The sequence below is a fragment of the Pan troglodytes genome, chromosome 3 (genome assembly GCF_028858775.2).
Source record: "Pan troglodytes isolate AG18354 chromosome 3, NHGRI_mPanTro3-v2.0_pri, whole genome shotgun sequence".
Taxonomy (NCBI): Eukaryota; Metazoa; Chordata; class Mammalia; order Primates; family Hominidae; genus Pan; species Pan troglodytes.
The window spans coordinates 142,127,050-142,141,118 of record NC_072401.2 but is presented as its reverse complement, the minus strand read 5'-3'; the positions used below and the strand labels follow the sequence as shown (position 1 = coordinate 142,141,118).

Genomic DNA, 14,069 nt, shown 5'->3' with positions numbered 1-14,069 from the left:
GTTGACTTTTGAGACAATTCTACCATAATAAGCTTAGTAAAAACACTAGGACTAGCAAAATCTTTGTATCTCTTCATTTGTAAAGTAAAACTATAGGCTTCATTCCTAGTAAACTTAACAAAATAAAATTAGCACCAATAAAAATATAATAAAATCTATATTATGTGAAAATATTTTAGTACACAAATACTACTCATTAATTGGCTTAGAATTTGGGGGTTGCCATTGAAGAGCATTCCTCAATTTTTTTTTTAATTCTAGCCTTAGAAATTTTTTCTTCTGGAATATGTACATCTCTAGTTGTATTAATCCCAGTTGTGTGCTTTGTGTTTTATTCCTTATTAGGGCATCATTGCAGAATACAACAAAATCAATGATGTAAAGGAAGATGATGACACGGAGAAGTTTAAAGAAGCCATTGTGAAATTTCATAGGCTGTTTGGGATGCCAGAGGAAGAGAAACTCGTCAACTATTACTCTTGCAGCTATTGGAAGGGGAAGGTCCCCCGTCAGGGTTGGATGTACCTCAGCATTAACCACCTTTGCTTTTATTCTTTTCTTATGGGAAGGGAAGGTAAGTCATCTAAAATTTCAGTAGGAAACTTTGGAAAGTCTACTGAGGTTTGCCCTGAACTCATAAACCACATCAAAATATCAGAAATAAATCTATAGTTATAACTAAGTCAATACTAATTTTTTTTACTACTGAAGTGAATTTAATTATTTTTCAGTTCAAAATGGTCACTAAGTAATAAAGATTCACTAAAGGTGTAATTAATTCAGTAGACATGGATTAAATCTATAATTCTGACCTCAGAATTCACATGGCCCAGATTTACCTCTTAAAATGAACAAGCAAAACAAATATGGTATTATAAACTCAAAGGAGTTTAGTGGGATGGGGGAGTGGGTTTGTGAGACTGCAATATCTTGAAAGCGTTTTCAGGAATCAGATGTTGACCCAGGCTTGTTCCTTGTGCTCAGCGAAACTGGTCATCCGGTGGGTAGACATCACTCAGCTCGAGAAGAATGCCACCCTGCTTCTGCCTGATGTGATCAAAGTGAGCACACGGTCCAGTGAGCATTTCTTCTCTGTATTCCTCAACATCAACGAGACCTTCAAGTTAATGGAGCAGCTTGCCAACATAGCCATGAGGCAACTCTTAGACAATGAGGGATTTGAACAAGATCGATCCCTGCCCAAACTCAAAAGGAAATCTCCTAAAAAAGTGTCTGCTCTAAAACGGTGGGTGATAGAGACCTTGTATCTTCCAGACTTTAGAAATGAGAAACTCACTCATTCATTTATTCAGTGTAACCTTTTCTGACCATCTTCAAGGGTTCTGAACACTCTTCTGTGTATAGATACAAAACTAAAAAAGACTAGCTGAGGTGCTACCAGTTCAGAAAGTGAGACAGACATGACCTGCTCCAACACAAGGCAGCAGGCACTCTTCTGGTCCTGTGAACACAGTGCTGTGGGTGCACACATGGGGAGTGGTAGCCTCAGCCCAGATGGGGAAGAGTGGGTAAGAAAGGCCTCTCAGTGGAGGCTGCTTTGAGCTGGGCTCTGAAGAGGTGATAGAAGTTACCTGTGCAGGTACATATCCCTGCCTGGATATTTCAAGCAGAGGGAAGATGACGATGGGGGAAACACAAGGGAAAACACAGAGAAAAGTAACTTTGTCACATGGCTAGTAGGTGGCAGGCATGGGATGAGGAGAGGCTGCAGAGAAGCCTCAAAGTCTGAATGTGAGAGCAGAGCTAGAGAGAGGGTGATGGAAAGTTGATGCCCCATGTGCCTGGAATTACCCTTCATCAACACAGGGAATGAGAGAAGGAAGAGCATGTCCAAGGGATACGATAGCTCAGTTTTGATTATGTTGAATTGAGGTGCCTGTAGCTCATCTAAGTAGAGATCAGTCCAGTAAGATATACAAAATTGGAAATCATTGATGTGCATTTGGTAGTTGAAATCTAACCAGAGGTCTTTGTAATTAAGATGTCCTTGGTGATTTGAGACATGTTCAAAAGAGCAGTGTAAGATAGATGCTGCTACTGCAGCGGATCAAATAAAAAATAAAAGACAAGGAAAGGGAACTAGGCAAATACAGACTTCATTTTCAAGAAATTCAGTGGTAAAGGAGGGAAGGATTGCTTTTTTTTTAGAATGAAAAAGATTTGAACATAGTATCAAATGAAGGAGGCAGATGGGAAGAGCATTTTGGTGAGGGTAGGTGTGGAGACAGGAAGGGACATAGAGATAGTTATAAGAAAATTGATCATTTAAAAAGTGATATTTTGTAGAGAAAGCATGGAAAGGATGCATGTGTGTCCTGATATAATACCTTTTCCTTTGGAATGGAGAGGAAGTAAGAGTAGGTGAGGATGGAGGTGACTTTGGAGACAGAAGGGAAGGAATTGGAGGGGGCTTCTGCATCATGGACCTTTGCTCTATGAAGTCAGAGACTAGACCATCAAGAGGCTGATGTCAGGTAGAAGCTTGAGGGGAGAGGTTTAAACAACTGACATGATGAGCAAGAACAAAGAACTCATTAGAGAAAAGATAGTAGTTAACAGAAGACCCAGCTAAGGTCAGAAGCCATAGTTGCCCAAGGTGAGTTGTTCCTGTGTCTTTTCCTGCAGTTTTGTTGTCGATTTGGGGTGGACACTGAGGCCCAGTGGATTATATATGGCTGGTTTGCATTCTCATTAGGTCTTAAAAGATAAGGCCTCCCCTAAAGTGGCTTGGATAAGAGTAAATGCAGTGACCTCTTTAGAGTGTATTGCATTTCTTTAGAAAGAGGAGGAGTTTCCTGTTCAGGCTTATTTTTGCTATGATTCTTTAACATTTACAGACATGGATTATAAGTGACTATGCAAGGGACTGAAATATAATAAGATAATTTTATTACGCTTTTGGGTCATTAGGTTGGGGTTAACTTCAATATAAAGAAAGCTGAGAAGCGGGGGATGAGTCTAGCAAGATTGAGGAGGGGGAAAATGGGCTGGGGGAACTTCCGCTGCTGCATAATTTAGAAGGTATGGAAACATTTTTCTTATGTGAATTATAATTATTGCTTTCCAGTGATCTTGATGCCAGGGCAAAGAGTGAGAGATACCGTGCACTTTTCCGGCTGCCCAAAGATGAAAAATTAGATGGCCACACAGACTGCACTCTCTGGACTCCATTTAACAAAATGCACATTTTGGGGCAGATGTTTGTGTCCACAAATTACATCTGTTTTACCAGCAAGGAGGAGAACTTATGTAGCCTCATTATCCCGCTCCGTGAGGTAAGTATCTGATAAAAATTGATATTTTAGGTTTCATTTGTAATACTTTTCTGGGTGAACCAGGAATAATTTTTTTACCAACAATTGGCTTTTGAACACAGGTGAATGTTCATGCGTCTTTGGTGGCACCTGCACTCTTTCATTTGTTGTCACTGCTGTGACTCTGGGACCTGTGAGATCTCTTCTTCCAGAAGCTGCATGGGGGTTTTTAAATGTAGGTTTTGTTTTTATTTTATTTTATTAGAGATAGTCTCGCTCTGTCACCCAGGCTGGAGTGCAGTGGCATGATCTCAGCTTACTGCAACCTCCACCCTCCAGGTTCAAGCGATTCTCCTGCCTCAGCCTCCTGAGTAGCTGGAATTACAGGCGCCTGCCACCATGCCCAACTAATTTTTGTATTTTTAGGAGAGATGGAGTTTCACCATGTTGGGCAGACTGGTCTCGAACTCCTGGCCTCAGGTGATCCACCCACCTTGGCCTCCCAAAGTGCTGGGATTACAGACATGAGCCACTGTGCCCGGCCTAAATGTAGGTTTTATTACAATTCAAGCTTAACGAGGCCAGCAATCAGGCGATGAGTGCTATTGAAATAGCTTGTTTTATGCACAGATCCTGAGAGGCAAGGGCATGCCACACGATGTGCTGAGCCACACGTGGAAGCACCATGGTCAGAGGAGGCAGGAGGGAAAGAAAATGTGGGCAAGATCCTTTATGTGATTTCAAGGGAAGAAATGGGCTACGCCGAGTAAATAGGCTTAGGCTTGGATAATTGGAACAATTTTGGTGGGCTGTGGGGCATAGGGGTTGTCCCTAGTTGTCCATGGGTTAAAAAGGGCAAGGAAATAGTAGTCTTGAGTGTGAGCATTCAATAAAGGAAGTGGTTGAGGTGTGGGCTCCAGGTTGGTTGATTTGCTTTGAAAGCAATTTTCTAGAAATTGGCTAGCCCTGGGAAGGGTAGTCCCTCCAGGGTCAGCAAGGCCCCCAAGATGTCAAAGCATCAAATACAGAAACTAGGAAACATGTTTATTGTACCTGGCTCACGGTCTGAGGGCACCCTGGTCTAAAGGAGACAGTCTAGGTTGTGAGTCAGAAAGCCACGTGTTTGTTCGGCTCTGCTCGGCTGATTTCCTGTGTTAGAACCATCACGCTGCTGCTCACAATGGTAGATTCCTGAGTCCATCCCAGATCTTCTGAATCTGTATCTCTGCAAGTTTTAGATCTCTGTTTTAATACATTTACCGGCCAATTCTTATGCACAGTAAAGTCTAAGAAACATTATTATCGTTCTGGGGTGGAGGTGGGTTCCATCCTAACTCCAGGATGATAGCTTACTCTGGTACTTGTCTGGAAGCTTTGCTGTGAGGCTTGGAGTTGACAAAGACCCCAGGTTAGGATGTCAGAGAAAGGGCAATGCAGGGGCCAGCAGCCCTGCAGTTTCTAACCTGGCCTCTTCCAACCTACCCTGGTCCTTTCTGGAAGCTAAGGTGGCCAGAGGCTTTGGGTATTTGATCAGGATTGTCCCCTTGCTAACATCCCTTTAGCAAAGGATTCGGGTTTCTCTCTGCCTTCTTTATCTTTTTCTTTTTTTTAATTAGGCATAGTTTCTTCTTATTTTCTTGTTTTAAGAGTAATATATCTTTATCCCAGAATTTGTAAAAGTACAGACAAATAAAGAGAAAAGTCCGCCCTAGTTCCACTGTTCAGAGAGGACCACTGTTAACATTCTATTGTACAGCTTTCTAGTTTTTTCTCTGCATTGCTGTGTATGTGTCATTTATATAATTTAGATGTAAAACACTTTATAGGGAATTTTTATTTTTACTTATTTCCTTTAACATTGAGTATATCTTAGTGTCCTTCAAATCATTAAATATTCTTCTATAGGCCAGATGTGGTGGCTCACACCTGTAATCCCAGAAATTTGGGAAGCCGGGGCAGGAGGACTGCTTGAGGCCAGGAGTTCAAAGACCAGCCTAGGCAACATAGCAAGGCCCCATCTCTATTAAAAATTAAAAATTTAAAAAAATTAGCTGGGGATGGTGATGTGCTCCTGTAGTCCTAGCTACTTGGGAGGCTGAAGTGGGAGGATCACTTGAGTCCAGGAGTTTGAGATCACAGTGAGCTATGATCGAACCACTGCACTCCAGCTTGGGTGACAGAGCAAGACCTTATCTCTAAAAAATAAAAGATTTAAAATATATATATATATATATATATATATATATATATATATCTTCTACAATGTAATTTTTTTTTAAGAGATAGGGGCCTTGGTCTATCGCACAGACTAGACATGAGCTCCTAGGCTCAAATGAGCCTTCTGCCTTAGTCCCATGAGTAGCTGAGATTACAGGCATACACCATCACATCCATATCACAATTAAATTTTAAATCCTGCAGTTTATTCCGTAAAGTATATACATAATTTATTCATTCGGTAACCTATGGTTGGACCTTTCCGTTGCTTCTAGTTTTCTCTCAAATATATGTATAATTTTCTTTAAGTTATAAATAGCAAACAGAAGTCGAACTGTGAATCAAAAAGAATGAAAAATGTTAGGCAACTGACAAATCTAGCTCTCCTTGTCATAGGGTCAACTAATTGGAGTTATAACACATTTTGAGGCCAAGATATGTTGTGGGTAAATTCTGACAGGAATAATGTAACAGTTTTACATTTGACTGTGAAATGTATTTTGTAAGTTTTTTCACCAAATTTACCTTCTTAGTAGTTTTTGCTATAGGATGTTACTAAACATAATTTTCTTCACCCAATTCTGAATGTAATTTTCTTCATCAAGTGCTACTCAAATGTAGTAAAGCAGCATTACCTGTACCAGCTAGGGAAACCAATTCTGCGATTCAGAATACCATAAATGTGCTATTTATGACCTGAATGAGTCATCACTCTCAGTTTATCCAGAGGGAAATGAGGAGCAGAGAGGGTCTGGAAGCCGCTATCAAGACATCTGCTGTCCTGCTGGTCCTTCTGGCTTCCCCCTCCCGGGTGTTAGAGCCAACTAGCTCTGTTTACATTTTAGTGCGATTTAGAGTACACTGTTGAGATCTTGGAGGAATTGAGAGAATGGTGATTAATATTCTCAACCTCTATTCTGCTTGCTAGTTTTCTCTAGTAGAGCAGAGATAATAATAAATATGACTATATTTCAGGGTAAATCAGAAGAGAGGCAGTCTGCAGAGGTAGCATTTAGAAATCAAGCTTGTTGTGGTTGGAAGGCGCAGCTTTAAAGAAGCGCTCAGTGAGACGGCAGTGCCTTTTCTTTGAACTGATGACTCTGTGATGTATTAATGGTAGAGCCCCACCCCAACTAATGGAAGAAGCAAAAGACTTAATGTAATTTTTATTACCTTTAGGTAATGATAATGTCAGAAGAGCAATGGGGGCACCTCCACCATCCATGTGGGGTCTGAGTGGAGGGTGCCCTCCACGTGAGCTGGGTACCTTTCAGAACCGAGTCAAGCTGCTTGACATCCCTGGGAACATTACATCCTACACGGAATGCCCACTTTTAAGATTGTATAGACCAAGAATTGTTGTTTCACTTAATTTTTTTAAATAAATAAGCTGAAATATTGACTGGAGGTTTTTAACACACATTCTACATATTGACTTAAGGTAGACCCAGTCAACAGATGTTAAGCATTTATCCAGGATCATGTTGCTATAGATTTTGAAGAAATTATTAAGCCAGCAAGAGAAGGAATTTTTTTTTTTTTTCATATGGTGTCTCTCACACAGTCATCCAAGCTGGAGTGCAGTGGCACAGTCTTGGTTCACTGCAGCCTCCTCTTCCACCTCCTGGGATCAAGTGATTGTCCTGCCTCAGCCACCTGAGTAGCTAGAATTACAGGCATGCGCCACCACCCACAGCTAATTTTTGTATTTTTAGTAGAGATGAGGTTTCATCATGTTGGCCAGGCTGGTCTTGAACTCCTGAGCTCAAGTGATCTGACCACTTAGGCCTCCCAAAGTGCTGGGATTACAGGTGTGAGCCACGTGCCTAGCCTTTTTTTTCATTCATAAATTACTTTCCAGTGTTTCATATTAAACACCAAGACTTGATTAAGTTGCAGTCTCTTATAACTCAAATTGGTCATGAAAATATGTCTCACTATATTGTAGCAGACTCTAATGTAATTGTTCTCCTTTCCTGGTGGCGGGGAGCTTATGTGATAGAGTTCTGCTAGAACTCATTTATCAGTGAGAAACATTTTATAAGCCGTCTGAGCATTTATATGTTTTATGTGGGAGGTTTCTTGTTTCTGCATACATGCTCCAGCTAGACGAAGGAATTTTTCACTTTGACTTGATCGAGATCCACATAGCTAACTGCGTTTTAGACACATAATGTAACCTTTCATCTCCTTGGCATTTTCCATTTATCCCAGACACCTCATGACCAAAAGAGCCAGTAAAAATTTTATGTGAGAAAAGGGGCTTTTGTGGATTTTAAAAAATAAGTATTCTTTAATACATGCCTTAAGTGTTATGGGAAAATTCTTTTCAGGAAAAGGAGGTATTTCCCTCTGTTATCTAGCATTTATTGCATTAGAAAGAAAATCCTTATGTACAACTTCAGGTGTCTCAGAAGATTCCTTTAATATATATAAATATATATTTTTAATACTCTATAATGTATGTTTAATATATAATGTATATTATATGTCATATATTAACACATATATTTAACATAGATATTAAAAGAATCATATATACTCTAACACATATATTCTGAAAACAGCAGTCAGATGCTACACTTTTTCCCTTGATGGACCCCAGGCAGACCTATTTTTTTAGATATGCAAGAGTTTTTAGACAACTTCAATAGGTTACTTAGTCTTCAGTAGGGAAAACATTTCTAAGTTGTGCTTTGAAGGAAATATATTTCACATGAAAATGCTAATGAACAACTTAAAGTTTAACCTGTCTAGACTGCTTGCAGTAGAAATGAAGAAGGGAAAAAAGATCTTAGCTTTAAGTATATTGTCAGAGCTGCTGCAAATAAACCATTTTTCTAGTGCTTGCCTTGAGATTTGTTTTCTAATGTGCTAAAGAGAAAAGTTTTAATGCATTTATCCTAGTTTCTAGTTGATGAAAATCCTATTATAAATCACCCGTATATGTCTTCAGTTTAGAGCTAAATTTCCCCAATGTGGTAGGCTTCGGCACACACACACACACACACACACACACACACACACACACACACGGTCTGGTAGTTCAGATAATGTTGCAATTAAGCTGTTTACATTCTTTACATGTCTGTTCAGAATAGAACCTTTAAAACTTTGCAGTGGTAGAAGGTGAAGGATGAAAAGCCCTGGAGTCTAAATGAAACATTTGAAGGATTGGTGGTGTTTTGAAAACCATTCCAACATTAAGCTTGGTAAAAGGAACCAGTATCATGGGTTGTTTTCTGTCTCTTATGGCTGATGAAGCAGCGAGGAGCCCTCTCTCTTATAGCTCCATGAAATTTTAATGAAAATCAAATAATTCCTTTATAGCAAGGTTTCTCAACCTTGGAGCTATTGACATTTTGGGACAGGCTTTCGTTGTGGTGGAGTGGGATGGCAGGGGCTGTCCTGTGTGTCGTAGGATGTTTAGCAGCATCCCTGGACTCTGCTACCAGATGCCAGTAGTATCCCTCCACTTGTGACAACCCAAAGTGCCTCCAGATGTTGCCAGATGTCTCCTGAGAGGAAAAAAATCCCATTTTGAACCACTGATTTGGAAAAACCAGCAAGACGGTTCCAGTTTCTAGTATAAGCTCCAGTTTGATTGTTTTGAGCTGTTTTATTTTACTGGAACAGAGTCAAAGAGTCTCAGTTTTGCCTCAATAAAATATAGGTGGTTCCTATAGAATAATGAAAGTGCCGCCTTCCTCCTTTAGTGCTGCACATAGGCTGCTATTGGGTAATTCTTGGAAAATAATGCTCTTTGTTTCCCACTTCTTTTCAGGTGACAATTGTGGAAAAGGCAGACAGCTCCAGTGTGCTCCCCAGTCCCTTATCCATCAGCACCCGAAACAGGATGACCTTCCTATTTGCCAACTTGAAAGATAGAGACTTTCTAGTGCAGAGGATCTCAGATTTCCTGCAACAGACTACTTCCAAAATATATTCTGACAAGGAGTTTGCAGGAAGTTACAACAGTTCAGATGATGAGGTCTGTGGGAGACACCTGAAAGTATTTTTGGTTTATCCTGTTCCTGTGCCCAAGTGTGTTCAGTTCCTTGCCCATTTTGTTTGATCTTCAAGCTTTGCGTCTGACGCCCAAAGCAATATCTTAGCAATATCTCATTTAAATCTCAAGGACTTTGTATTTGGGGTCATAGATTTAGAAGGAACCTTATAGATCACCTGGAATAACACTTTTATTTTATAGTTGAAGAAATTCTTAAGTAATCTGTTCTAGTTACATAGCAAGTGACTCAGGTCCATATAGTGACATTGTTGAGAATGGTACAGAGGTCACTAAATAAAGTCTCAAACCTGAAATACAAATCATTATGATGATTTTTATTATGATAGAATACATATTGGGTCCCTGTGGAATTCTTCCCTGGACCAACATTCAGGAACACTGGAGGCCTGAAAAGATAGGTGACTAGCTGAATGGTTAGAGGAAGTTACTGGCAGATAAAACATGTTTCGAAGGTGGTAAGCTCACACATAACATCTCTGTCTCCGTTCACCTGCTCCAAGCTTATGTGGACATTTTTGAGGCGCCAGAAACTCAATGGGGTGATGAGGCAGCCATAGCTGCTGATTCAACCATGACATGCTTTGCATACATGCAAATCAGAGAAACAAATGGCCAAGCACTTTGTTGCAAATATACATCTAAAACATGAAGATTCAGAAACCTGTTGTGAGCATTGAAGTGCTGCGGCCTGGGACCCAGCCACCTGTCTAATCCCTGCCAAAATGATGGCTTGCTGCTTTTCTTGTGTTTCTTCGCATAGCAAGAAACACCATGGGAAAAAAATGATGTAGCTTTTGATAACCATACAGAAGACACTGAAGAAGTAGGTTCTATTGCCCGTGTCCTCCCAATGTCTTGTTCCTCTCTGTATTGACAGGTGTACTCTCGACCCAGCAGCCTCGTCTCCTCCAGCCCCCAGAGAAGCACGAGCTCTGATGCTGATGGAGAGCGCCAGTTTAACCTAAATGGCAACAGTGTCCCCACAGCCACACAGACCCTGATGACCATGTATCGGCGGCGGTCTCCCGAGGAGTTCAACCCGAAATTGGTGGGTGCCTCTCACTTTTCCCTGAAACTTTGTGGATTTGAACAATGCCATTAACAATATTTTTTACTATAAGTAAATTCACACATGCCTTTGTAAATGGAGATTTTCCTATAAGTTAAGCAGATTTTTGTCTAAATATGTTATAACTTTCACAGTGGCTTCATGGAAGGAGATGAGTTATAGAGGGTACAGGTGACTTCTTTTGGTCTTGTTTTGTTTTTAACTCTTGCTTAAGTTAAACCAACAAATAAATACCTGATTTATCAGCCCATATTTAAACATCATTAACTTACTTTCACTTGGGGGTGCAGACATAAAACCATAAATACAATCTCAGGTAAGTAGGATTCTGACTCTGGGCCCAAAAGCTTCATGGCAGAGCTGTAGGCCATGATAGATGTATAAAACTAGAGAAGAACTCCAGAAAATCTGAGTTCCTTTTTCTCATGACTTCTTTCTGGAATTGTCACTCCGTTCAGCAGGGAACATGTTCTGACCTTCCATCACTCTTCTCTTACCATCCTCAGGGTACTTTGGATGTCATAATGTTTCATTATCCCTTTCAGGCCAAAGAGTTTCTGAAAGAGCAAGCCTGGAAGATTCACTTTGCTGAGTACGGGCAAGGGATCTGCATGTACCGCACAGAGAAAACGCGGGAGCTGGTGTTGAAGGGCATCCCGGAGAGCATGCGTGGGGAGCTCTGGCTGCTGCTGTCAGGTACGGCTGCTGGGCTGGGAATGCTGGCGTCAAAGTCTGTGGGACTCCACACCAGGGCCTCCCTGTGCCTTCAGTCATGCCTCAGGGGTTCTTTCAAATATGCATCCCCCAGTTGAAAGCTACATCATGTTTCCTCACCAGAGTATTGAAGTTCCTCAATTATTGTTCCCTTTGTAAAACTATAGGACCCATAGGAAGCAGACCAAATGTTGAATCCACCATCCTTCGAGTCTTTATAAATACTTCCATTTCTTCAGTCAGGCTATTTAGGAATAAAAGAGAACCTGAAGTAAAAGAACAGAATACTTTGTGACTTCAGTAGTTCTTTTTTCCTTGCCCAGCTATGTCAACTTCATTGAGAATGTTTAAGTGTGACACTTCCTCAGAGCAGTCATCGGGTGGGGAATTGGGAGGAAAGAAATAAGAGGAATAAAAAGGCCCAGGTGTTTGATTTTTGCCACCTCCTGAAGTCTTTGGTCATCATTGGAACCATAAAGATGAGGCCAGAGTCTGCACTGGAAATAAAAGCTTACTCAGATCATACCTTGTACTTCAAGCCAGAGATACCAGGAAGGACAGAAGGGGACACTTCCATGGACCAGTGGTGAAGAGGCATCCATCTTTACTGGTCCACAGACCTGGCTCTTGTGCCTGTCCATCATTCTGTCACATCAGATCTTTGAGCCCTGCTACAGAAACCAGAGATCCTTCAGGCTAAGCTCACACTGCTTCCTCCCATCCAAAAGCACTGAGTGTATCCCAGGGATCTTTAATATCTCAGACATCAGAGCACTCCTTAGTTTCACCAACTTTACTTTCACATGTAAATCAGTTGCTCTATCTGGATTGAAGCCTGAAATATTATCATTCTAAATAGGCTTATGTGAATATTTTTATTTGAACCTAAGATGGTCTGACACAAATGCTATTATTAAAAGCTTTTATTCTTAAAAAGTGATAGTAAAATTAATAATTACGACTCACAGGAAAGCCTTTAAAAAAACCTATAGCTCTTTGTAAAAGTAGATGTAATGCCCATAATGAGATGTATAAATGTCTCAGAAATAGGGACGTATAATCCTGAAAAATAATTGGTTTTGTCTATTTCATGTAAAACTAGTTTGTTCTATATTTATTTAATACATGTCTTATTTTTCATTTTTCTTTCCTTCTTTCTTTTTGTAGAGATAGGTGTCTTGCTGTGTTGCCCAGGGTGGTCTCAAACTTGTAGGCTCAATCAATCCTCCTACCTCAGCCTCCCAGGTGCTGGGATGATAGTCATGAGCCACTGTGCCTGGCCTCATTTTCCCTAAGTGGACCAGCCATAGCTCCTCATTTAGAAACCTAAATTTGAGTCAACTCATCTGTAATTATAATTCAAACCCAAGAAGATCATTACCATCCAGTCTTTTCTTGTCTTCCCTGTGTTTAGTGAACTAGTCACCTTGACAACCAGATTCAGATCACTGACAGAGTAAACAGAGTTCCATTTTCATCCTCCTTGTTCAAATTAGAAGTTATTTATAGCTGCATTTTAAGTGAAAATGAAACTCAAAACGAGTACCAGGAAACTAGTGTATACAACAATAGTACACAGCCCTATCTCAGAGATAATGTTGAGAGTTAGACCCAGTGTTTCCTTTAATGGCAGATGGACCATGTGAGACCGCAGGGTGGTCTCCACACGGCCCTCTGTTGGGGTGATAACTGAGCCCGTATTTCCACATCCAGGAATGGGGTTCGCCTGAAGGCCAGCCTATCATGAAGAGAGCACAGCTCCAGGCCAGAGCCCAACTTGGGTCTCACCTGCTTCCTGTGACCCTTAGGGTGACGGCATCATGACCTGAACTCTGTACCCGCTGAAATGAAATGCAGGTCAGATGACAAGAAATCACAGTACGTCTCCCACATCAACAGAGCAAAAGCCAGCGTTATGTCCCTGTCAGCTGGGTTGGCTTTTCCAGGGCCAGCGTGAGTGGTGAGGCCAGCTCTCTCAGTGACCATCAGAGACAAGGCCTTGGCCAGTCCAGGGGTCTTGGGGCCCCACTTTTCTGAATTATGAAATGTTGAGTGTTTACCCTGTCAATATATATATCATTTATATATTTTTTGTGATATCTTTATTGAGATATAATTCACAACTTACTAGTTAAGGTGTACAATTCAGTGGTTTTTTTTTTTTAGTATATTCACAGAATTGTGCAATGATCACAATTATAGAACATTTTTCATCCCCCCAAAACACCCCATACCTGTTATCCATTTGGAAAATAGATATAGGCTGGGCGCGGTGGCTCACGCCTGTAATCCCAGCACTTTGGGAGGCCGAGGTGGGCGGATCACGAGGTCAGGAGATCGAGACCATCCTGGCTAACAAGGTGAAACCCTGTCTCTACTAAAAAAAATACAAAAAATTAGATGGGAGTGGTGGCAGGTGCCTGTAGTCCCAGCTACTCGGGAGGCTGAGGCAGGAGAATGGCATGAACCCGGGAGGCGGAGCTTGCAGTGGGCCGAGAGATAGTGCCGCTGCATTCCGGCCTGGGCGGAAGAGCGAGATTCTGTCTCAAAAAAAAGGAAAGTAAATATAAACTGTTTGGAAATACAGACTGGTAGTTCCATTCCCCTCAAGCCCCCTCCCAGCCCCAGGCAACCACCAGACTACTTTCTGCTGCTAGACATTTTGTATAAATGGAAGCATACAATATGTAGGCTTTTGTGACTGGCTTCTTTCACATAGCATACTGTGTTCAAGGTTCCACCATATCGTAGCATGTATCAGCAT

General features: G+C 41.1%; 1 protein-coding gene across 1 annotated transcript in view; it reads left to right on the top strand.

Annotated features, from left to right (window-relative positions):
• Nucleotides 1-14,069, top strand: part of TBC1D9 (TBC1 domain family member 9) — a 136,232-nt gene that overhangs the window by 76,625 nt on the left and 45,538 nt on the right. The window contains exons 4-9 of the mRNA XM_001139147.7: nucleotides 346-574; nucleotides 985-1,246; nucleotides 3,089-3,296; nucleotides 9,277-9,483; nucleotides 10,400-10,570; nucleotides 11,137-11,287. Coding sequence (XP_001139147.3) covers nucleotides 346-574; nucleotides 985-1,246; nucleotides 3,089-3,296; nucleotides 9,277-9,483; nucleotides 10,400-10,570; nucleotides 11,137-11,287 — 1,228 coding nt within the window. The remainder of the gene's footprint in view (nucleotides 1-345; nucleotides 575-984; nucleotides 1,247-3,088; nucleotides 3,297-9,276; nucleotides 9,484-10,399; nucleotides 10,571-11,136; nucleotides 11,288-14,069) is intronic.